Consider the following 25,244-nt stretch of genomic DNA (forward strand, 5'->3'; position numbering starts at 1 on the left):
GAATTGGACCTTCTTTTATTGCTCTACAGCTAAGTCCTAGAAAGTTAATTCTGAGTCAAACTCTTTTTTCATTTGTGATTCAGATCATGTCTAGTACGGACAAGGATAAAGAAGGCTCGAGGTCCATTGCTACTACTACTCAAGAGGCATCTATTTTAGAGTAGTCCCAACTAGTAGGTGATCAGACAAGTGGTCAGCAGAGCTTGCCATGTCCTATGCTTCCAGGTTCTCAGATTCCCATGACAGAAGGAGCTACAGGAGTTCCTACAACTCCAGTAGTACCAACGGTAGTTCATTTACCGCCTGTACCACCACCAGGTTCCTCAGAGAAAGATCTTATAGGGGAAATACAGTTACTCACTCAGTTGGTAGTTGCTCAGGTCCAAAGACAAAATGCAGCAATACCTAGTACGGTTTAGGAAGAGGCAGCTAGATCTAGAGTACGTGATTTCCTCCATATGAATCCCCCAGTATTCACAGGATCTAGGGTGACAGAGGACCCATAACGGTTTATAGATGAGATCAACATAATTCTTAGGGTCATGCATATCTCTGAGACTAAGGCAGTTGAATTAGCTTCATATCAGCTGGAAAGATGTCACCATTGCTTGGTATGAGATGTGGGTGGACTCTAGGGGACAAAATGCTCCTCCAGCAGTTTGGAAGGAGTTATCTAAGGCCTTTATAGAGCACTTTCTTCCACTAGAGCTTAGGGAATTGAGGGTTGATGAATATTTAAACTTTCGATAGAATAACCTTAGTAGCGTCAGGGAGTATTGCATGTGATTCACTCAGTTGTCTAGATTTGCTCCTGAGATGGTTAGCACCCAAAATGCAAGGATGCATCGCTTCATTGGTGGACTTGGGGATCATTTGATTGGCTCTTGCACCGTTACTGCATTAAATCGGGATATGGATATTGCAAGACTTATGACACATGCTCAGCAAACAAAAGACTGCATATAAAATCGTAAGGCTGAGAGAGATAGGGAACAAAATAAGAGGGCTAGGAGTGCTGAAATATTTCAGGGAGATGCTAAAGCTTACTCCATTAGAGGTCCTCCTAGACAGGCTCAATCACTAGACCACTCAACTGCTAGTGCCCCAGCTCAGTCATCGAGACCCAGGCAGGAGCAGACTCAGACCTCGAGGGCACTTAATCCCCACTATCAGAGAGGTGCTAGTCGAGGACTACCGCCTCGACCTACTTGCAGACACTGTGGTCGATCTCACTTCGGATAGCATCGATATGGATCTACCGCTTGCTATGGGTGTGGAGTTGAGGGTCATAAGATGCATGTCCGATGCTTCGAGTAGAGGGTAAATGTGATAGGCCATAATATACTGGCTCTGCAGGAGCATCCTTAACATCAATGCCTTCTTCATCACGTGGCCCTCAACCACCAGCATGGAGAGGTACAGGCAGGGGTAGAGGATCTGGTTTTAGAGCTGGCCCAAATCGAATGTATGCACTAGCAGGTCGTCAGGATTCAGAGGCATCCCCAGATGTGGTTACATGTACCTTATCTATTTTCTCTTATGATGTATATACATTGATAGACCCAGGGACTACCCTATCATATGTTACTCCATTTGTTGCTAAGAAATTTGGAGTAGAGCCAGAGTTATTACATGAGCCATTTGCAGTATAGACTCCGATAGGAGACTCTGTTATAGCTAGAAGGATAAATTATGGGTGCCTAGTAACAATATGTGGCCGTGACACATTGACAAATTTGATAGAGCTAAAAATGGTTGATTTTGATGTCATTATGGGGATGGGTTGGTTGTCATCTTGTTATGCAACAGTTGATTGCCGAGCCAAAGTTGCTCGATTCCATTTCCTAGGCGAACCAGTCCTAGAGTGGAAGGGTAATGCTATGATGCCTAGAGGAATGTTTATTTACTATCTTAAGGCACAAAAGTTTATAGACAAAGGGTGTTGATATCACTTTGTCCATGTAAGAGACCTTCAAGCTGAGAAACAGACGGCGACTCTTCACTCTGTGCCCGTTGTGAATGAATATCCAGATGTGTTTCCTGACGAACGTCCTAGACTACCTCCAATTAGAGAGATTAATTTTGGTATTGGCGTAGATCCCAGTACCCAGCCTATATCCATTCTACCTTATAAAATGGCGCCAGCAAAATTGAAAGAGCTAAAGGAGCAGCTGAAAGATTTGCTTGACAAAGGTTTCATTCGCCCTAGCATATCCCCTTGGGGTGCTCCAGTACTATTTGTACGCAAGAAGGATGGAACGATGAAGATGTGTATAGATTACAGACAGCTTAATAAAGTGACGATAAAGAACAAATATCCCCTTCCAAGGATAGATGATCTATTTGATCAATTGCAAGGAGCTAAGTGCGTTCCAAAGATTGACTTGAGATCCGAATTTCATCAGCTGAAAATTTGAGAAGTAGATATTTCCAAAACTGCCTTCCGAACGAGATATGGACACTTTGAGTTCCTTGTCATGTCATCTGGACTAACAAATGCTCCAGCAGCCTTTATGGATATGATGAATAGGGTTTTCAAACCCTTTCTTGATATGTATGTGATTGTATTTTTAAATGACATCTTTATATATTCACGTGATGCCAGAGAACATGAAAATCACTTGAGAGCTGTCCTACAAACACTCAGAGAGCACCAACTATATGCCAAGTTCTCAAAATGTGAATTCTGGATGAACTCGGTGGCTTTTCTTGGCCATGTTGTCTCTAGTGAAGGCATTAGAGTAGACTCCCAAAAAATTGAGGCTGTAAAGAGTTGGCCTCGACCTACTACTCCAACGGAGGTGCGTAGTTTCTTGGGACTTACTGGATATTACCGCAGGTTTGTAGAGGGATTCTCCTCTATTTCTGCACCATTGACCAAGTTGATGCAAAAGGCTATGAAGTTCCAATGGTTCGATGCGTGTGAGAAAAGCTTCCAAGAGCTGAAAGATAGGTTGACTAAGGCGCCAATATTGGCCTTACTAGAGGGTACAGAAGGGTATGTAGTTTATTGTGATGCTTCAGGCATTGGCCTAGGGTGCGTCTTAATGCAGCAAGGGAAGGTGATAGCATACGCTTCTTGACAATTGAAGAAACATGAACAAACTTACCCCACTTACGATTTAGAGCTTGCTGCAGTGGTATTTGCGCTTAAGATTTGGCGACACTATTTGTATGGTGTACATGTTGATTTTTTTACAGATCATAAGAGTCTCCAATATCTTTTCAAGAAAAAAGATTTGAATATCAGGCAGAGAAGGTGGCAAGAGTTGTTGAAGGACTATGATGTGAACATCCTCTACCACCCAGGTAAAGCTAACGTGGTAGCAGATGCTCTTAGTCAACTATCTATGGGAAGTCTAGTACATTTACCATGTGTACAACAGGAAGTAGTACGAGATGTTCACAAATTAGCCAGCTTGGGAGTTCGACTTCTTGAAGCAGAAGATAGAGGTGTAGTCGTGCAGAATACTGCCGAATCATCATTAGTGGCATTGGTGAAAGAGAAACAGTATGACGATCCAATATTCCAACAGTATCGAGAAGGGATTCGTGAGCACCAAATTACTGCATTCAATTTAGCAGAAGATGGCACCTTGAGATGTCAAGGCAGACTGTGTGTTCCAAATATACATGGGTTAAGGCAAAAAATCATGGATGAAGAACATTGTTCCCGATACTCAATTCATCCAGGCTCCACAAAGATGTATCATGACCTTAAGGAGGTCTACTGGTGGAATAACATGAAAAGGAATATTGCGGAATACGTGGCACAATGCTCCAATTGCCAACAATTTAAAGCAGAACATCAGAGGCACCCGGTGGCCTAGCTCAGACTATGGACATTACAATATGGAAATGTGAGGCTATTAATATGGATTTCATTACTGGTTTGCCTTTCTCTTTTAAGAGCCATGATTCCATTTGGGTGACCATTAATTGGTTGACGAAATTAGCCCACTTCTTGCCAGTTAAATCCAACAACACAGCCGAAGAATATTCCAAGCTATATGTAAGGGAAGTTGTTCGCTTGCATGGGACTCCACTAACTATTATTTCATATTGGGGTGCCCAATTTAAGGCACATTTCTGGAGATCATTCCAGAAGATTTTGGGCACACAGGTGAACCTTAGCACTGCATTTCACCCGCAAACAGACGGCCAAGCCGAACGCACTATCAAACACTCGAAGATATGTTGAGAGCATGTATTTTAGACTTTAAAGGTAATTGGGATGATCATATGCCCTTGATAGAATTTGCCTACAATAATAGATATCATTCAAGCATTGGCATGGCTCCATTTGAAGCCCTCTATGGGCATCGGTGCAGATCGCCTATTGGTTGGTTTGAAGTAGGTGAAACTCAAATATTAGGACCAGACCTTGTTCACCAAGCCGTTGAAAAAGTAAAGTTGATAAAAGAATGATTGAAATTGGCTCAGAGCCGCCAAAAATCATATGCAGACGTACGCCGTAGAGACATAGAGTTCCAAGTTGATGATTGGGTATTCTTGAAGGTAACCCCTATGAAGGGCGTTATGAGATTTGGGAGGAAAGGTAAGTTGAGCCCTAGGTATATTGTGCCATATAAAGTTATACGTAGAGTTGGCCAGGTAGCCTATGAGGTGGATTTGCCTTGAGAGTTAGTTGCAGTACACCTGGTCTTCCATGTGTCATGTTACGCAAATGCTTGGGAGATCCTACACAGGTTATTCCCATAGAAGGTATGGAATTCTCAGAACACTTATCTTATGAGGAAGTCCTAGTGGCAATATTGGACCGACAGGTCAGGAAGTTGAGGACAAAAGACGTGGCATCAGTCAAGGTACTTTGGAGAAGTCAGAATATAGAAGAAGCCACATGGGAAGCAGAGGCTGACATGAGGGCCAAGTATCCCCACTTATTTCAGTAGCCACACAAAGGTTCTTAAAGTCATAACTACTCTCATTTGAGTATCTGTTTTGCTTGTACTTTGTAGTACTACTTTATTAGATATTATATGTTCGGGTACTTGATACAGACACCACATGTTCCTCAGAGTTGAAACATCCACAGCATAAGGTATATTATATTAGTTAGTGTAGTTTCAATTCGTATAAGGCCAAGTAGGGCCTAGTGAATATTCGTTGCATATTATTATGTGGTGATGCTCTGTGAAGCATTGTGTGTGTATTTTTGTTGGATGACAGGTTTTGGATAGGCAAATTTACAAAGGAAACTATGCCAAAAAAATTTTAAATTCATTCGAGGACGAATGATCCAAAGTGGGGGATAATGTAATATCCCGTAACTTAAAATACATTTGTGACTCGTAAACACCAATGCATAGATGTGATATCGGGGGAGGTATATCATTGAAAATGGTTAACAATACCATGCAACCCTTATATTTAGTCATTTGAAGGGTTAAACAAAAGTTTTAGGTCAAAGAGATCATTAAAGAAAATATTAAAGTTTAAAGGTTCATTGTGGAGGAATACTACAAATGATCTCATTTCTCATCTGACTTTGAACGAGCATATCTCCTAATATATAATGAGTTAGAGGGCCTACAACCTATCCAATTGAAGGTATTTGAGTCTAGTTTCCATTAAAACAAACCGCTCGTTAAAACGATTTCAGAGTAAAAAGTTATGTTCATTCTACGACAGATGTGTGCACTGCCCAATCACTGCGGGACATGTGGCACTTTAGAGAAAGTCGGCCAAACTTGTTGTTTTTATATTAGAAGTTTGGGATATACTTTCTCATATACTCAAGAATGTGTATGGACTGGTTTCTAGTTATTTCTTCAGGTTTTTCTCATCTTCAATCCACCAAAGCTTAAGGTAAGTTGGTTTCTTCAAGAATCAAGTGTCTTCCTCTCCATAGACAAATAAATATACTTAGCTAAATATTTTATTGAAGGAAAAAGTATTGTTCTTAGAGAATGAAGAAGGGCAGGGGGTGCTTTTCTTTGATATATAGGTATGAATCCTCTTCGATCTTCATAAACAGTATTCCAAGGATGCTTTAAGTATAACTTGCGGGTAGGACTCACGGGACGGTGATAGGAAGCCGTGAGTCCATGTTTTACCCATTGTATTTGATGTTTTGGTGATGAGGGAGTTTGTAGAAGGTTGTGTTGCCTGTTGTTTTGACCAGATGAGGGGTCAATGGTATTGTATTATGGAAGTAAGCTAGTTACATTAAAATGGAAGGTGAGGTATAGAGAACGCAACTATTATAGTTCTTTAAAGTTTGTCGCTCAGCAAGTATTTTATGAAATTCCTAAGTCGCTAAGAATATGTTGTAGCTGGTTATATGAGCTCCTATTATTTTAATTTATGGCGTTAGTTCTCTACCAACTTAAACTATGAGCTTATAAAGGAATTTAACATCGTTAACAAGGAACCGGTGGGATGGTGATCGGAGGCCATGAGTTTTACTTTTATGTTAAGTGTGGATGATTAAGGGGGCTGGTTCTTTATGGTTAAAGGATGAGGAGTAATACTGAACATGTAAATAAGTCATAAGCCTACTTGGAAAGTAGAGAAAGAGAAGGGTATGATGATACACCACTCATCTATGGTAATTGTTAAGATTGTTGCTCGTGAACCATTATTGTGTTTTTGGCATTGTTGTGACTCTTGATTAGTTTCTTATACTATCCTTTTATGATTTTATGTTACCGATAAAGTTGTCAGCAAAGGAGTTTGACGATGTAAGATAGTAAGTCCCAAATTAATGTATGTAAAGCTAAAGACTCTTTTGCCCTTAAGGCACGACCTAAACTCGCATGTTCTTCCGATAAATGTAACTATAGATTCTATGATACTTGAAAGAAAGTTATCCTATTTTATAAACCCTCTCATGTTGAGTCCTAAACCTATAGAGTTATAGTACTCTTCAAGGAAGCAATATGTTTCACACAACTACCTTTGTCTACAGTTGGAACTCTTAAAAGTTATCGGTGTACATGTTGCATAAATTTAAAGAAAGCAGCCAGCCTCAGACTGTTCGTAAGTGCATAGGTCACAGGATATATGATTCTCAAGCTAAAAAATGTAACCACGAATTGTATCACGAGCTATGTAATTAATGAATTAATTATTATAAATAATTGCAAGTAGTTGAGACTATAGACTACTCTGCAGCGTAGGGTGGGTATATTTAGGGCCACTACGTGTGACCCTACTCTGTGCACAGAATTCAGATATAGTCAGTTGGAATTTTCCCGTGTGGATTCACCTGACTGATACAGACCTGCGGGCATACCATACAGGAGCCCTGGGGGGCGTATCGTGATAGACCTCGTTACCAAACTATGAGATTTCACGCGTGGTCGTGACAGTGGGCTACAGATGCCATATAGGGTTCACTAATCGCCGTCAGTAGGCCATCATGTGATTCCTTGACAGTTAGCTTTACAAAGAGCAAATAAGTGGTATAATGAAGTAAAGATATCACTTAGGCAAATTATAGGTATTATATATATATATATATAAATGACTAAGCCATGAAACTTTCGATGAGGACCCTTGAGGTTGGTCACAATTCCAGTTACGGATTATGTCTCCTACATACACATGCTCAGATTTTCCTATCATGATATTTGATGTCTACTTGTTATTCAGTTTGCTTTACATATCAGTACATGTTTTGTATGTAATGACGTCCCTATTATTTTGGCGTTTCATTTGTATCACTACAAGCTCAGGTACTCAGAACAACAAGCATTTTCAGTAGACTAGAGATTTCCAGTTTAGCAGTTGGTAAGCTCCACCTCTACCTGGAGTTATCAGATATTTAGATCCTATATTTTGCTACTTATGTACATATATCAGAATGGGTATGTCAGGGCCCTGTCCCGACTAGTTATCAGATTCTCAGAGGCATACTCTTTAGAGGCTTCATAGACTTAGTCTTGTTTCCGTTGTAAAGTAGCCCAACGGGCCCTTTTGTTATCTATATTTTAGTATGTGTCTTCATATAGGTTCTGCTACTTATGAATCTTCATCTTTGGCATGAGATTAGTAAGATATTTAGCAGGTGCTTGTGTTTATCCTTGATGTTTGCCCTTTTCTAGTTAGGGGTGTGCCGTAAAGGAGCAAAGTATTCCCAAGTATGTAATACTTTTGCATTAAAAAGAGAGAAACATCGATTTCTGAATAAGTTTACAAGTTCAGAGAAGTTTCAGAGTAGTACCTCTTTTAAGGAGATCTTTTGAGTAATTACATCAAATTGAGAAAGACTTATGTTTTAAACATTTGAGTATGAGTTATATATTATTGGGAGTAGTATTCATCACTGATATGGGGATGAGTTCAGACAACTCAAAGTCCTCATAAACCATGTATGCCAACATGGGTATAAGGTCATACTTTTCAGATGATTCCCTATTGCTTTTAAGCATAGCTTAGTGGATCCACTTAGTTGAGGTGTTTTATACCCCAGCAAGGTACAGGACAGTTCTGACAACGTGGGCGAGATGTTGTATCATCACGTAGCTCATAGTGATGGTTGTCAGTTAGAGAATCTATCAAATAAGAGTAAAGAGTATGTTATTGTATTTTTATACATATTGAGTTGATATCTACTATTTTAAAAGCTTTATATATTGCATCTTTTATTGTTGCATTCATATTGGAGTTGAGTTGAGGTGAGTATTGTCTTCCCAAGTTAACAATTTATCTATATATATGTTTCAGTTCCCCTTACATTCTCGTATATTCAATGTAATGATGTCATTCGATCTGCATCTTTTTATGATGTAGATACAGGTGTTCAGGGTAATCAACGGGCGCTCCATTGATACCATTTGTATTCCAGCTAGCTTTGGTGAGCCTCCTTGCTTTCCGGAGGACTTCACATTATTATTTTTGCTTTGTTAAGTTATTGAGGGTCTTGTCCCAACATCTTTCGTAGTATTTAAAGGCTTCATAGACAGTAGTAGTTGAGGAGTCTTTTCACATTCCCTTATGTTGATAAAGTTTTGAGACTTGAGTTTCCTTCTTATGGCTATTCGAATATTTCCAGGCATTCATTGAGTTAATTTAATATTAAGACCTTATGAGTTGATGTTTTCATTTGAATTTCCTATTTTACTTGATTAAGTCTTCCGCTAAGTAGTCATCCAGGACAAGGGTTTGGTTGGGGACCAGCAATGGTTCTTGAGTGCCGATCACGTCCAAAGTGTAGGCTCGGGGCGTGACATAATTAAATCACCTTGAGGAAAATGGAGTAGTGAAACTCTTATTAGTTATTTGTTACTTGCTTGTCTTCATTTGAACTTTTTTCGCTTGTATTTTTGTTGCATCACTAGTCCGACCCTCTGATGAAAAAGGAAAAACTAGGCTTTCAACATAGATTTTTGCATCTTTTAGGGTAGGATCAAAGTTAATAACTTTTGGACTAAATGAGTCATCCTTTGGTTATCTTTGTGCAAATCCAACCAAAATTCACCTGTATTTGACATGAAATAAGATAGTTCATGATGCATAAATGGATTATCAACATGATTGATGGTAAACATCCTTGCCCAAGATTTTTAACTATGTATTTCATCATAACCCAAATAGATACATGCATTCCCTTGTTATTATAAAAGACAAAAAGATTACTACCCAACACTTCTAGCCGTGAAACAATATCTCCTTTCATGTGGGAAAATAATATATCCTCCCCCGTAGAAGGGCTTCTCTACCTTTCCCCATTTCTCATAAGCCAAATCAATAGAAACGATGTTCCAATTACCGACATTTATGGTCGTATATTCAAAAGCAGCAGTAGTAGAAGCCCAATGAAGTTTCCCGTTCACAAACTTACCCCAAACATTATAAAATAACACACTTGGAGGACACCTGTTATCAACATTTCTCCAAGAATTACTCATTAGATTATGTGTTTTGACCTCAACTGGAATTGAACACATATTAAATAGAAAGACTACTACTTTATGATCATCATGAAACTCATCATATATAAAAACATATAGGATACATCAATTAGTCCAGTTTTAAAACTAGGCAATGTCCTGCACTTTCTAATCGATGGATTCCATAGAAATACGCCTTCTTTCTCACCAGCATGACAAGTTAGAAAAATCAATCCATTCACTGAACCTAAAATATGAAAAAATTAATAAGGTTTATTTACAAGAATATTCAAGTAAGATGTTTCTGTAATAAAATCATTAAATAAAGATCTAAGAGAACAATCCATAAGACATATTTTTCGAGGCCCCAAAAACCCTCACCATAAGCCTATGGTAGGTGTTTTCCTAGAACTAGTTGCTAAACTGATATGAGACTTGATAAATCTAGGTCTAGATATTAAATCGAGCCATTGCACAAGGGATTTCACATGAAGCCTTAAGTATATTTCAATGATGAAATTTGATGGAAGGTTAGCAATTGTCGAACTCGAGTCTTGCATTGAAATTGATGAAAATCGAGAATGGTTTTTGAGTTTGGTATGTTGAATGGAGGGTTCATCTCCCTCAGATTCCATTTGGAATGTAATTTTTTTATAGTTCCAGTTTTCCATGGAAAAGAATGACTGCCTACTATGATATTAAAAAAGTCTCTCCCTTTATAGTAGAAAACCTAGTACTTATTTTTCTCTAATTCATTAACTCTAACGCAACAATTCTATTCTTTTTTTCGTTAACCACACTCTCTAAAAAAATTAGAGAAGTCAATATGGGCCAGTTCAATCCATCTCGTGAATTGATAGGTTTGAGCTAACATTTTTAGATCCATTATTTTAGAAAACATTTTTTAGTTTGTCCCGAATAAGCTTGTTGTGACCCGCCAAAATTTAAAAGTCCTTGTGGATATTGAAAGCTCTACAGAGTAACAAGACAGAGTTGCTCGGATAGTTAGCACCCTCTCACTTCCAACCTTAAGGTTCTACTTTTTAGTTTAAGTCACCAAGGTAGCAAAAAGGTGGGAGCTCTTGGAAGGAGGGGTAAAAAAAGATTATATATATATAGCAAGATCCGATCCAAGGATCTTTGATGTCTACTTTAATATCATTTTGAAACACGGGATGATATAATTTTAAAAAATAGAAAATAAAATTCTTAATTTTTTGATTCAAAGTGAATTCGTAGTCGCTTTTGTAGCTTTTTTTTTTTAAAAAAAAAAAAAAAACTCCGCAAATACCGAACTTCAATATTGATGGTACTGGATAGATCTTAAATAGATTGATCCCTTCAATTCATTTATTTTAGCATATTCACTGAGAAACTTCAATATTGCAAACACTGATTTTCACACAAATTTTCCAAACGAACTATATGTTCAACCATTCAATTATTATTTTGTTTTCTAGTTTCAACTTTAAATACCACTTCTATTCCATATTAATTGAATTTGTGAAGAAATGCACACTTATTAAGAAAAATATTCAAGGACATATATAATTTAAACTATACTTTTCACTATTGTCTTTTGTGAAAAAATAAATATAACCAGTACAACAACAAAAAAATTTTAGCGGCAATAAATATACATATTAACAAAGAGTGGTAAAGTTTTTACCGACATTAGTTATTTGTCATTAGATCCAATGTCGTTATAGGCTTTAGAGACATTTACAAAGAGGGTTAATTGCCGCTAAAAATACACATTTAGTAGGAATTAAGCTATTACTCTTAATTAGTTGTCACTAAAGATTATTTTTCATGTTGTAAACTTTGTAAGTAGTGTAATTTATCTCCTAGAAAATATCAAATTTATTAAAGGAAAGGGTAAATATGAAAAACATTTCAAACATCCATCTTGAACTTTGAACAATTCAATTATTTTGAACAATAAAAAGAACCCCAAAAATTCAGTAAATACTCCCTCTGTCCCTATTTACTTGTCCATTGTTGACTTGACATACCTATTAAGAAAATAATAATTGACATAGTAGGTTTATCATTTTATCCCTATTAATTGATAGAATTCCAAAATTAATTTACTAATTAAAGAAATTCTATCTTTTTCAAAAATAAGAACTCTCTAGATAAATTAAAGATAAAATAGATAAAAATATTATATTTTCTTGATACGTCAAAAATAATAACTAAAAAGTCAAAATTAGACCATTAAAAAGGGAAAGAAGGGAGTGGGAGTATGAAAAAGAGGAAGTACATATTTTTTGACTTGGAACTACAAAGTCATAATTAGAAATGATAATTTCCCAAGTGTGGACTTTTTTATTCTCTTTTGGGTCGATCAATAATATGAAGAGTAAATTAATCCATCTGTTCATGTATTATATTTTTTAAAAGTCAATTTTACTAATTTTTAAAAATAAATTAGATTATATTAATTTGATATTTTAAATAAAAATTTAAAATACTTAAAAACTAAACGAAAAGTACTATAAATTCTATTTTTTTGCATATTAATATGATAAAAAAATATATTGTCAAATATTAATTAAAATTGTTATCGTTTGATTCTAAAAATTGAAATTATGACAGTTAAAAGTGAATAAAAATAGCAGGAATTATCAATTATTGGGCGCGGCGCACTGCAGTTTCTAGTGAGCACACAAAAAATAAAGGAGAGATTCTGTGAAGTTTGAACATGTGCTTCATAATCACTACACACTTCTAGGAGTTTCATTAATTATTATATTATATTATAGAAGAATAGATAAAGCAATTTCCTATAGATGCTGTTTGTTGGTGGGTGAGACCCCTAGCCTTTCTGTAACCTTAATTCTCGACACTTTTGATATTTGCCTTGTTTTTTTTAATGGGAGAAGGTTAAAAATGTTCTTAATATATTATAAATAGTTTTAAGAAATGACTCCATCGATAAAAGTTTTTGAGAGTCATCAATCTGTTATTTTCGGCATATCTTAATTAGGTAGAGTTTTTTATTCGTATATTTGACTTGTTCCTACATGACCTGATCAATTTGATCAGACACTCACCATCTTCAAATCTTTGACAACATGAAAAAATCATTGTTCAACTCTTTGACAACATGAAAAAACCAAAAGCTCTACCCTCCCTCTCTATCTATCCAAGGGATGGAAGGGCAGAGGCCTTTTTTCGAACAAGCAATCGAAGTTGAGTTTGAAATATCCTTTTCTTTTAATCTATTAAATCAAATTTATCCCTTCTTTTATTATTGAACAAAAAATGTTAACTTATTAAAAATGGTGCAAAATTATTTTTCCTTCTACCTAGTAGATTAAAAATATCCTTTTAACATATTTTTACTCAAAAAATATTTCTAACTCTAATTGTATATGTCAATAATTAATTTTTATATTGTACTTTGACAAATTATTTAGTTTCATTTTTATTTGCAAATATTTTTTTTTGGAAAAGTTCTTCACTGTTTGTCTAAATGTCTATCTTAGCTAATACAAATATTTAATTTAACATACATTATACAAAAATCTAAGTGGCTTTAAAAGAATAAAATTATAAATTAATGGAAAAAAGATAAATACCTAAAATGTTAATAGTAATAAGATAATTAAAAGCTGACACTTGGCTGAATTTTCTTTAAAGAATAGATTAATAATATAAATATATTATATTTATAAATTTTAATAAGATATTTTAAATATGCGTAAAGTGTGAGAATATTAACTAATATTTAATAGTTGATAAATACTTTTTTTTAAAGTAGAATGAGGGTAAATTTGAACAATTTGTAATAGACTGAGGACACTTTTAATCCAATAAATAACAAAAGGATATTTTAAAATTATTTCTAATATATTGAGAACATTTTTAACCCAATAAATGAAACAAACACATTTAAAACCATTTCTAATATATGGGAAGGAGAAAGGCGTAGATAGATGCGAGTTAAATTTGTGTAATTAAGCCGCAAGTTTAATCGATAAATCAAAGAATATAAAATCATAGTGCTTCAATATATATATATATATATATATATATATATATATATATATAAATAAATGTTGGAGGCAATAAATAAATCATAACATGATTATAGGCACATTTTTTTTAGATCATACATTTTATTATCCTTGTCATGATAACTTATACCTATCTTTTTCCTTTGTCAATTGTTCAACCAATTCATATGTTTTCCACACGTAATTATAATTCAATTTCTCAATAGGTAACTTCACTCATCACATAAATTTATAAGTTGTTTCGTCTAATATTTTAAACATACAAAATCTTTCAAATTGTTGATATTCTCTCGCATTATATTATTAGTATATTTGCAAAGCATGACATTGAATAGTACTTTTTTTTTAGACTAACTAAAAAATAAGATATTTTTGTATTTAGTAATAACTTAATTTTAAAATATTTATTTTATTCTTAATGAAATGATTTACGGTTCATATCAATGTCTATGACTTGTTTTAGACCATAAATTTCAATTTTTTTTTAATTTAGTTTTTTTTTTTTATGTCAAGTCAAATTAACTTATATAAAAAATTTGTATTTAGAGTTGGGGAAGGTTGTCAGTAGGGGACCTGAATTGACAATTGGTTATGCTCTTCACACTTGAGACAGTACTGAATAAGTAGGCAGTCTATCTCTTATAGACTATACTCATAATTCAGCCACAATATTTCCCTTTTTCCCTTCCTATCATATCTTTTCAATACTCTATTTGACCCTCACAAAACTAAACTTATCCCCATTTTTTGCCTCCACAATGCCCAAAATTATACTCTTCCTCTTCCTCTTCATCTTACTTGCTTCATCACTACCACTCTTACAAGGTCACATTTATTCATTCATTCATTTATTATTTTCATTCAAATACTTTGCTATAACTTTTCATTTCAATTATACCCGCAGGTTCAACAATTCAACCATTAATTCCTCATTCTCAAAGGATTTATCAGGGTTCGATGCACTACTACGAGGTACGATATTGAAATTAAGACATATTCTGCTACTCTTCTTTTTATAGTTCAATTTGTGAATTCAATTGTATTGTGTTTTTTGAATTGGTGAAAAAGAATACGAGAAGATTGATGATAGGATCAGTGGCTCCAACTTGCACTTACAATGAATGCAGAGGATGCAAGTACAAATGCAGAGCAGAGCAAGTTCCAGTTGAAGGGAATGACCCAATGAATAGTCCTTACCACTACAAATGTGTTTGTCACCGCTAATTCTATTCGTGTCTCACACACCAGCACCCTAACAAGATTTGAAATTTTCGTCTTCTTTTTCTGGTTTCGGTGCCTTGAATTTTTGTCTTCTATATAGTGTAATAATGTTGAATTTCATTGAATCATTATTCCTTTTTTCTTCAAATGGAAAAGAGATTTTTGCATGTTCTTTTTTTCACTTCTATATTTGTATATATACTATGTATGTATTTGTTACTGTACCTGATATGCAGATTCCTTTGGCCTCAGAAAAGGCTGAAGCAACTGATATTTCTCTCTTTTTCTTTGAAGAGGCGACCGAAACTACTAGCCTATCCAATTTTACCTAACTTATAAATTTAAAATTCTAATTTCGCATTTTTGGTTTTTGGGCATGGAGTAAGGGAACAACTAAATAGAAATTAACAAAATAATTATTATACTAATATGAAACTTAAATGTGATGTACCAAAAGTGAGGGATAAGGGGAACCGTAGAAGAGTAGAAACAACTGCAAGTGGCACATGCAAGTGTGGTCCCAATAAATTCTAATCTGGTTTGGAATAGGTCACATGAGGTAATATTTGTAACCAATTGCAAATTGGAGAGGAAAATATAATGTTCTTATTAACCTCAATTCCAGTAACTATGATGGTACATTTCAGCATTCAAAGCCAATTTGGTACAATCATATTCATAATAATCACTTGTTTATTTATTAACTCAACTCATTTGGTCTAAGTAATCAATGGTTTATACCTAATCAATTCAATCTAAATTGCTTCTTTGATATCACAAGGTAATTCCTCAAGAAGAGAACTCATTCTCAAATTATAGAAATTGAGAATATTTTAGTACAGTGTTTTGTTACTAGGAGTCGTTTGATAGAGTGTATGAGAATAATACTAAATAAAGTGTATTAGCAATTCTTGCATTAGCAATGCATGTATTAGTTATGCTTGTATTAATTATACATAGATTATTTTTAGAGAAAAGACATAAAGTCACCATTGAAGTTGTCTCAAATTTTAAAAAAGACATCTTAACTATGCGGATGTCATATTACTCCCACAAAAGTAGTAAATATCGTTGTAAATAGACCATTTTGACTCATTTTCTCACCAACCCAAGAATTCTAATAGGAAAGTGATGCACACTCCTTTTTAATGAATTAATTTAAATATTAATAAAGTGCAGACCCAAAACTGAAATATTGATACATCTTTGCCTTTAAAGGACGCTCTCGCTGCTTTCAATTTATGGGTTTCTTCAGAACCTTTTCAATTGATGATTTCAGTTTCTTGGGATATGATTTACCTCCGGATGTTGAAGTAAACTTTCACTTTTTGGAATTGTCCATTTTTGCCGTCATTGTTATGAAGAGTTGAGCTTCTTTAGTTCTGCGGATTGGGGTTTTGCTAGGATTTCAATTGTGGCCCTTTTTCATAATGAAATAATGCTCCAGACTCACCATCTCATGGAACTAAATTTTAATAAATACTAGAAGCTTTAAAAAATGAGAAAAAATACAAGATATTTTTGCTTTGACAACTAAATTTGCATTGAAAGTAAGTCTTCATGTTTGCATCACATCACTCACAACATCGAACCATTCTCGTCATTACAAATATGATTCAAGATTTGTATTTGACATTATAAGAATGTTTTCCTCAAAATCTAATCACAAAAGATCAAAAAAAAAACCCTACCGATTCTGCCTATCTTTTCCGGTGGCATGACTGCCATGCCTGCCGGACAGCCTATAGTGGGGGAGGTTGCACCACAAAACACCAACCTTTCCAAGCCAAATACTTCGCTAAATTTTCTTGGGGCCTTGCGCCCGGATATGATAAATACTGCGCCAGCAATCCAGTTAACCCTTAAACCTGTTACTTATTTGCATGGAGAACCAAGAGTGATTTGGGAGGAGGAGGAAGTGGATCAAATGATCATTAAGGAAAACCTACAATACGCCATACTTGGAAAATTTTCCTATGGATGGCCGGAGATTCAAGAACTCAGAACGTTAATCCCCAAACAATGTGACTTGAAAGGAGAGTGTAATATTGGTTTGCTGCGAAATCGATATGTGCTTATAAGAGCCTCTTTAATGGAGGACTACGTTAATCTGCTGTCAAAGCCAGTTTTCTACATTACTCATAAAGGGTGGTCTTACCCAATGAGAACACTCAAGTGGGACCCACTTTTTGATCCGGAGGAAGAAACTACAACAGCTATAGCATGGATTTCATTACCAGAGTTACCCCCAAATTTTTTTGGCAAAGAAGCAGTTTTCTCATTGGCATCAGCTGTGGGTAAACCTCTACAGGTAGATATGGCCACTAAGAACCAATCAAGACCTAGTTGTGCAAGAGTGAAGGTAGAAGTGGATTTACTAGGTGAATTTCCTAAGCGGATTAAAATAGGGGTCAGGAAACAAAGTACAGGAGAAGTAGTTGAAAAATGGATTAGAATAAAATATGATTACGTTCCTAAATATTGTAAAACATGCAAGTTACAAGGACATGATGAAAATGCATGTTATGTAATGCACCCAGAATTATATCCCAAAGAGGAGAAGGAGAAGGAGAAGGAGAAGGAGAAGAAGGACACAATTGAGGTGGGAGAGGTAAAGAAGCAAGACCAGTTGGTCACCAAAAAAGATACCAAGGGAGAGAATCAGCAAGCTGATAAACATGTATTTCAGGAACAAAGGCAGAAAAATGGGTTTGGTAGAGGACAACAACATAAAAGGGTGTGGGTAACCCAACAGTGGAATAAAAGAGTGATGCCACAAGAAGAAGGTGGAGTGAAAACTTTGAACAAATTCAATGCACTAGAGGGGGATGAGGGACAAACAGAATCAAGGCCACATGGAGAAAAGGTTGAAGTCAATACAAGTTTAACACAAGGAACATGGGAGAAAGGGGAGAAGCAGCAAGACATGCAAACACATGCTGAAGTACATGGTACCAAAAATGATACACCACAACAGAATCAGGATGCACATATCAGCTCACTAGAGAGAAGTCCAGGGCATCTAAGCAGCAAGAGCAATGGGAAGCAATTTTACAAACACACTGAACAAGAAGCAGGGGAAAGTGCACAGAGCAATAATAAAACAGGGAATTTCCAAGAAGAACTAGTGGAGGTGCAGGAAAATATAAACATAATCTCAATTCCGTCCAAAGGTGTTCACTCAGAGGCAGCCCCAGATGATATGACAGAAGATACCAGTGGGGTGGACATTAATGAAATAAGGAACAAGGAAGAGGATGAAGAAATGGAGGAGAATATTAAAAGCATTGGCAAAGATGGTGATTTATCACCTAGACAAATAGACAGACTGAGAAGTGGCCTAAGCAAGGCTAAAACAGGGACTGCGTACCGTTACAGGTGCAAACAAGGAGTAGGAGGGAGAGGCAAACATCAAGTGATCTATGATAGACAACATCATTTTTTGGAATATAAGATCCGTTAATACTCATAATGCTTTTAAGAGATTACTGGATCTTAACAGAAGATATCACTTTCCATATATTGCTCTTTTTGAGCCATTTCAAAATCCATCAGAATTAGACAAATTCAGGAGTAGATTAGGGTTGAAAAATGCAGCAGTTAATTGTTCTTCAAAAATATGGATATTTTGGCATGAAGAATGGGATGGATACATCATTTCTAACACTATGCAACAACTCACGGTAAGATTCACACATATGGGCAGTCAAAAACAGATGTTATTGACTGCAGTTTATGCCAGGTGTAGTACATTAGAAAGACTTGAGTTATGGGATGATTTGGAGAATGTTGCTGAAGACAATCAGTTGCCTTGGGTGGTGGGTGGAGATTTTAATGTGATTAGAAATGAGGAAGAAAAGCTTGGAGGACTACCAGTGTCAAATTTAGAGACTATTGATTTTGAACAGTGTCTTAACAGTTGTGCCTTGGAGGAGATAAAATTCACGGGAAGTAAATATACATGGTGGAATGAAAGAATAGGGGAAGATTGCATTTTTAAAAGATTGGACAGAATTGTGGGCAATCAGAAGTTTTTTGAGGTACTTCCAGCTTCAGAAGTAACACACATGCTGAGACAAGGTTCAGATCATGCCCCTTTACTTGTTAAATGCAGCACAGACAATGAACCAGTGATCAAACATTTCAAATTCTTGAACTTCTGGACAATGCATAAAGATTTCAAGAAAATAGTAGAGGATAATTGGCAGATTGATTTTGTTGGGTCTCCATTTACAGAGGTACAAACAAAGATGAAAAAAGTAAAAGCTGCTCTGGCAGAATGGAGTAAGAAGGAATATGGTAATATTTTCCAGCAGATTGCCACATTAGAGGATACCATTAAGGCCAAAGAGGCTCAAATGGAAATTAGGCCTGATGAAATAGCAAGGACAGAACTAAAGAAGGCAGAGGCAAAGCTGATTAAATTCCTCAAACTTGAGGAAGAATACTGGAAACAGAAGTCAGGTATGAGCTGGTTCAAGGAGGGGGATAGAAATACAAAATTCTTCCACTCTTATGTGAAAGGGAGAAGGAGAAGGATAAGTATTGATGAGATTCAGAACAATCACGGAGATAGAATAAGTGGTACACAGAACATTGGGGAAGAAGCAGTTAATGTTTTTAAAGAGCAATTCAATGAAGAGATGGTAGATAGAGATTACAGAATGCAGGAGGTGATCCCCTCTTTGATCACACGTGAGGATAATGACAGAATTAGTAAGCCACCAACAGAAGAGGAAGTGAAGGTAGTGGTCTTTGCTTTAAATGGAGATAGCACAAGTGGACCTGATGGCTTTTCAGGGTTGTTCTTCCAGAAAAGTTGGGACATTATAGGGAAGGACATCACTAGAATGGTGCAAGCCTTCTTTGCTGGACAAGACCTACCAAGGTACATTACTCACACTAATTTGGTTCTTATTCCCAAAAAAGAAAAAGTTGTGACTTTTTCAGATTTGAGACCAATCAGTTTGAGTACGTTTTCTAATAAAATAATCTCTAGAATGATCCATGAAAGAATGGTCTCAGTACTGCCTAAGATTATCTCCAAAAATCAAGCTGGCTTTGTGAAAGGAAGAAGTACCACTGAGAATGTGTTGTCAACTCAGGAGATCATAAGGGACATTAACAGAAGAAACAAATTGCATAATGTTGTGGTAAAGTTAGATATGACTAAGGCATATGATAGGGTGTCATGGGTGTTTCTAACAAAAGTTTTGAGGAAATTTGGATTTGGAGAAAGATTGATTGATATGGTATGAAGGCTAATATCTAATAATTGGTATTCTATACTAATTAATGGGCATAAACAAGGTTTTTTCAAATCATCCAGGGGATTGAAACAAGGGGACCCTTTGTCCCCTACTCTATTCATAATTGCTACTGAAGTCCTATCAAGGGGTTTAAATAGATTGCATGAGGATCACAATTACAGGGGTTATGGTATGCCCAAGTGGAGCCCAGATATAAACCATTTGTCATATGCAGATGACACAATTTTATTTTGTTCTGGACATCAGAGTTCTATAAAGAAGATGATGAAAGTGCTAAGAGAATATGAAATTGTTTCTTGGCAACTAATCAATCTATCTAAGAGTTTCCTGTATCTTCATGAGAAGGTTCCTAGTGCAGATTGCTCAAGAATAAGAAAAGTTACAGGCATTGGTCAAGGATCTTTTCCTTTCACTTATTTGGGATGTCCTCTCTTCTATGGGAGAAGAAGAAAATATCATTTTGAGGAGCTATTAAAGAAAGTGAGAAAGAGAATCTTAATGTGGCAGAATAAACTTCTATCTTTTGGGGGAAGATACATCTTGATAGCTCATGTGCTCCAATCGATGCCTGTATATATGTTAACTACAATGAATCCACCGAAAGGGATTATTAAACAGTTACATATGATATTTGCAAAGTTTTTTTGGAGCAACACTGCAGGTACAAGGAGTAAGCATTGGGTAGCATGGGAGGATTTATGTTATCCCAAAGAAGAAGGTGGCTTGGGTTTCAGATCACTACAGGACTTATCCAATGCACTTTTTGCAAAGCTATGGTGGAAGTTCAAGGTTTCAACAGACTCACTATGGAGTGCATTCATGTGGAACAAATACTGCAAGAAAGTCCATCCTGTGACAGCCAAAAGCTTAGGGGGATCTCATATTTGGAGGAAAATGGTGCAGATTAGGGAGGAGGTTGAACATAATATTTGGTGGCAAACCAAGGATGGATCCTCAAGTTTTTGGTATGATAATTGGACAAAGCAAGGGGCCTTATACTATACAGAGGGGGACAATGCTGAAGAAGAAGAAATTGAGGTAAAAAAGTTCATTAACAATGGAGAGTGGGATAAACAGATGTTGTTGTATCACTTATCAGAGGAAATGACAGAATGTATAATAGAAAATGTCTCACCAAAGCTAACAGATGGGATGAATGATAAAGCTTGGTGGATGTTGGAAAATAATGGTGAATTCAGTGTTAAATCTGCCTGGGAGGGTTTGAGGAAGAAAAAGCTGAAAAGAAGAGACTTTGAGCTTATTTGGGAACATAAAATGCCTTTTAAATTATGTTTCTTCTTGTGGAGGGTTTGGAAGAGAAGAATAGCAACAGATGATAACTTGAAAATGATGAACATTCAGATAGTCTCAAGATGTTGGTGCTGTAATGACAGCAAACAAGAGACTATGACTCACCTTTTTCTAACAGCTTCTATAGCCAATAGGTTATGGAAGCAATTTGCTTCTTGTGCAGGTATAAATATTGAAGGCATGCGCCTGCAACAACTAATAACCAAATGGTGGACCAAAGAGGCTAACACAAAACTAATGGGAATTCAGAGAGCAATTCCAGCAATGATAATGTGGGCTCTGTGGAAGAGGAGGAATACATTCAAGCATGGAGGAAGTTGCAGTTTTAATCAGATGAAGGAACACATAAGCATTCAGATACATCAATTGATTCAAGTTAAATACCCTTGGATAAAAACAATTCCTAGAGATTGGGAAAATATAATCAGGTCTCTTAATGAGTACAAACCCAAGCTGCATGTCAAAAGCATAACATGGGTACCACCACCAAGAAATAAGGTTAAAGTTAACACAGATGGAGCATGTAAAGGGAACCCTGGACAAAGTTCTTATGGATTTTGTATTAGGAGGAAACAGGAAATCTGATATATGCACAAGGAGAGGATATTGGTATAAGAACTAATATGGAAGCAGAAATCATTGCAATGTTGGAGGCACTAAGATACTGTAAGAGGGTTGGATTAGAGGACATTTGGCTGGAGTCTGACTCGCTCAGTCTTGTTAAATATCTAACAAACTCTTGGAAAGTTCCATGGGACAGAATAGAGCAGGTGGAAGAATGTAGAAGCTTAATGGTGATCACCAAAGCAAAGATTCAACATACATTGAGGGAGGGGAACAAATTAGCAGATTTCATAGCAAACACAGTATTAGGATCAGAGGGAGTGGTTCATTTCGACACATTCTCAAATCTACCTAATAAAGGAAAATGCATTATCAATTTGGACAAGGCGCAAATACCGACATTGAGAATCCGAACCAGGCCAATCAAGAATCAGTTAACACAGCATATAGAGTGATACAAGACATAAAATTACTGTATAGCTGCAACAACAACTAAAGGAACGGAAGGCAAGATACATGACATGGTGGAGTACAACAAAATAAAGAATTACCTGATTGCAGAGATCTTAGCTGGATCTGCTGGAGTCGTTGGTACGCCAGACAATCGAGTCAAAGAGGAGAATACTCCACTACAAAGAGAGGAACCGGTGAGGGAGCTCCTGCTGCAAGCTTGTGGAGATGACAGAAATGAAGGAAGCTAAAGTGGAGGAGAGGAAGTGTAGGCAAAGGTTTCCTAAAATCATCATAGTGGTAGATTTGGACCGGCACATTTGGGGAAGGTTCATTTGTATTTTCTTTTATTTTGGATGGTGACAGACTGACAGTCACATTTGTGCCTGGGAATAAATAAAGGGTCCACAGGACCACAATTCTTTTAAAAAAAAAAAAAAATCACAAAAGATAACTTGATTTCTCAATTTTTAAAGAAATTAAGAAGAAATTTAACCTTGACGACTGAAAATTAACAAGAAGTTAAAAAGTTCTTATCATTTTGGACTGGTTTCATTCAAGAAAGAAGATGATTATTTTTTAGTTTAAACCTTCAACCATGGGATCTTTTTAAAAGAATTGTGGAAGATGGAGTATTTAAAGAAGAAGTAATTAAATAATAGAGAAGGAAATGACACGTGGCGCTTTTTAATTCGTTTTTGGAAAAAAATTCACATCCACGCGTGCCATTTGCGTGAATGCAAACATAGGGAGAAAACGGGTCAAAATGGACTCTTTACAACGATACTTAATACTTTTGTTGGGTAATAGGATGCCCACATAGTTAATGTGTCTTTTTGAAAATTCGGGAAAACTTCAAATGTCACTTTATGTCCTTTCTCTTATTTTTTTCAGTTGTTTGGTTTCATGCATTAAAAATATCATGTATTGCATAAAAATCTCTTTTTTAACAAAGATACCCTCCACTATTATGGTGGAAAAGATGTAAAAAAGATTTTGAGGGACAGTTGAGTCTTTAATCATACTAATGCATGCATTAAATCCATTGCATTGCTAATACCTAGAAATCCATGGTATAAGTAATACACACCTTAGGACTCGTTTGGTAGGCGGTATTAAATAGAATAGTCCATGGATTAAAATTTAGTCCATCTAATACATTGTTTGGTTACTTTATTTTATTTAATTCGTGGATTGCTATACACCATATGTGATCTTATTTTATCCTTAGGAAATGAAGGGATAACTAATCCAAGGTTTGTTAAACCTTGGATAAGACCCCTAAATGAAAAAACTATCCTTTATTCATTTTCCTAAATTTCTTTTGTAATTTGATTTTCTTTTTATTTATATTGAAATAATTATCAATGTTCTTTTTAATTCTCCAAATTTGCGTAGTGTAATTTAATGATTTCACTAATGTTTTTTTCTCCTTTTTTTCATTCAATGTAGTTCGTCGATTAACCAGTTGAACTATTTTATTTTTAATAAGCTTTAACTATTGGACAATGTAAGTAGTCTGAAATCTATGCCAAGTTTAAGATATATATATTTGACCAACAACAAATTAGAAATACATCATGCTATCAAGGATCTCCTTAGAGGTACATCATATTATATATATATATATATATATATATATATATATATATATGAAATAAAAAATCCTACAAAAAAAAGAATATTATCCGGCGGTTATCTACCTTGACTCAGTTACATGAAATAAACAATCTCATAATAACACAAGGGTATAATAAGAAAGAATTTTTTTGTAGAGTTTTAAATCAAACACAAGATTAAGTGGGAAGCAATCAACCAAACACTTGAAAAAAAAATCCATGCACTACTAATCTCTGCATTACTAATCCCTGCGTTACTAGTCCCTGCATTACTAATCCCTGCATTATTAATGTTTGTACCAAACGAGTGTATAAGTAATGCAAACATTAGCTATGCATATATTAGAAAAGAGTACCAAACGAGGTACTAATAATAAATAAGTACAACATGCATTATTCTTCCTAATACACTCTATCAAACGATTCCTTAGTGAACTTAACGTAGCGTAAATTTGAATTAATTCCATTAATAAATTTCAAATATCAATAAATTTTAATTTTAAAAGAGGAAAATAATTTTACATGACAAGGCTTAGGATGGAGCAGGACATGTTCAACTTTCAAATCCATGATGTATCTTTCAATCGTGTCAACAAAGAAAGAACATTATCACTAGATTCCTTTTTATTCCTCAAAATTTCCACAGTATGGTCAAGCCTTAGCCATCCAAAATTCACCATTTGAATGAAATGATTTTTTAATTATGACATGCCATTTGGTCATAAATATTTTTAAACACATTTTGGAAATCTTTTTAGAAAATAGTGTTTTAAGTCATATAATTTATCATTTCAAAGGCCAATTTGGGAATTTAAAGTTTCATTGCGATTGTACTCCATGAATTCTTCTTGTCAATAATTACACACTTAAATGCTCACAATTGACTTAGAAATTGTTATTATCGAAGCGCATATATAATCAAATCGT

The 25,244-nt window shown here is 35.5% G+C and overlaps 3 protein-coding genes across 3 annotated transcripts; all 3 read left to right on the plus strand.

The window, feature by feature from the left end:
• Positions 1-2,477: 2,477 nt before the first annotated feature.
• LOC125869682 (uncharacterized) lies at positions 2,478-3,830 on the plus strand. The gene is made up of 2 exons (XM_049550139.1): positions 2,478-2,998; positions 3,251-3,830. The coding sequence occupies exons 1-2, from the start codon at positions 2,478-2,480 to the stop codon at positions 3,828-3,830; spliced, it is 1,101 nt and encodes a 366-aa protein (XP_049406096.1).
• A 44-nt stretch (positions 3,831-3,874) lies between these two features.
• On the plus strand, positions 3,875-4,913 carry LOC125869683 (uncharacterized). Its single transcript, XM_049550140.1, has 4 exons — positions 3,875-4,123; positions 4,256-4,342; positions 4,444-4,518; positions 4,710-4,913. The coding sequence occupies exons 1-4, from the start codon at positions 3,875-3,877 to the stop codon at positions 4,911-4,913; spliced, it is 615 nt and encodes a 204-aa protein (XP_049406097.1).
• Positions 4,914-14,538: 9,625 nt separating this feature from the next.
• LOC125871038 (EPIDERMAL PATTERNING FACTOR-like protein 9) lies at positions 14,539-15,270 on the plus strand. Its single transcript, XM_049551623.1, has 3 exons — positions 14,539-14,707; positions 14,787-14,854; positions 14,951-15,270. Exons 1-3 carry the CDS (start codon positions 14,641-14,643, stop codon positions 15,104-15,106), a joined length of 291 nt encoding a protein of 96 aa, XP_049407580.1. The 5' UTR covers positions 14,539-14,640; the 3' UTR covers positions 15,107-15,270.
• The last annotated feature ends 9,974 nt before the right edge of the window (positions 15,271-25,244 follow it).

This window comes from Solanum stenotomum, chromosome 7 (assembly GCF_019186545.1).
Source record: "Solanum stenotomum isolate F172 chromosome 7, ASM1918654v1, whole genome shotgun sequence".
Classification (NCBI taxonomy): Eukaryota; Viridiplantae; Streptophyta; class Magnoliopsida; order Solanales; family Solanaceae; genus Solanum; species Solanum stenotomum.

Excerpts from the sequence above, each read along its gene's own strand:
- LOC125869682 (XM_049550139.1), top strand. The coding sequence starts at position 2,478 with ATGTCATCTGGACTAACAAATGCTCCAGCAGCCTTTATGGATATGATG. Across the intron at positions 2,999-3,250 it reads TTACTAGAGGGTACAGAAGG|GCAGAGAAGGTGGCAAGAGT; the intron begins GTATGTAGTTTA and ends TTTGAATATCAG.
- LOC125869683 (XM_049550140.1), top strand. The coding sequence starts at position 3,875 with ATGGATTTCATTACTGGTTTGCCTTTCTCTTTTAAGAGCCATGATTCC. Across the intron at positions 4,343-4,443 it reads TCGGTGCAGATCGCCTATTG|AGCCGCCAAAAATCATATGC; the intron begins GTTGGTTTGAAG and ends AAATTGGCTCAG. Across the intron at positions 4,519-4,709 it reads ATGATTGGGTATTCTTGAAG|GTTATTCCCATAGAAGGTAT; the intron begins GTAACCCCTATG and ends GATCCTACACAG.
- LOC125871038 (XM_049551623.1), top strand. The coding sequence starts at position 14,641 with ATGCCCAAAATTATACTCTTCCTCTTCCTCTTCATCTTACTTGCTTCA. Across the intron at positions 14,708-14,786 it reads ATCACTACCACTCTTACAAG|GTTCAACAATTCAACCATTA; the intron begins GTCACATTTATT and ends TTATACCCGCAG. Across the intron at positions 14,855-14,950 it reads GTTCGATGCACTACTACGAG|AATACGAGAAGATTGATGAT; the intron begins GTACGATATTGA and ends TTGGTGAAAAAG.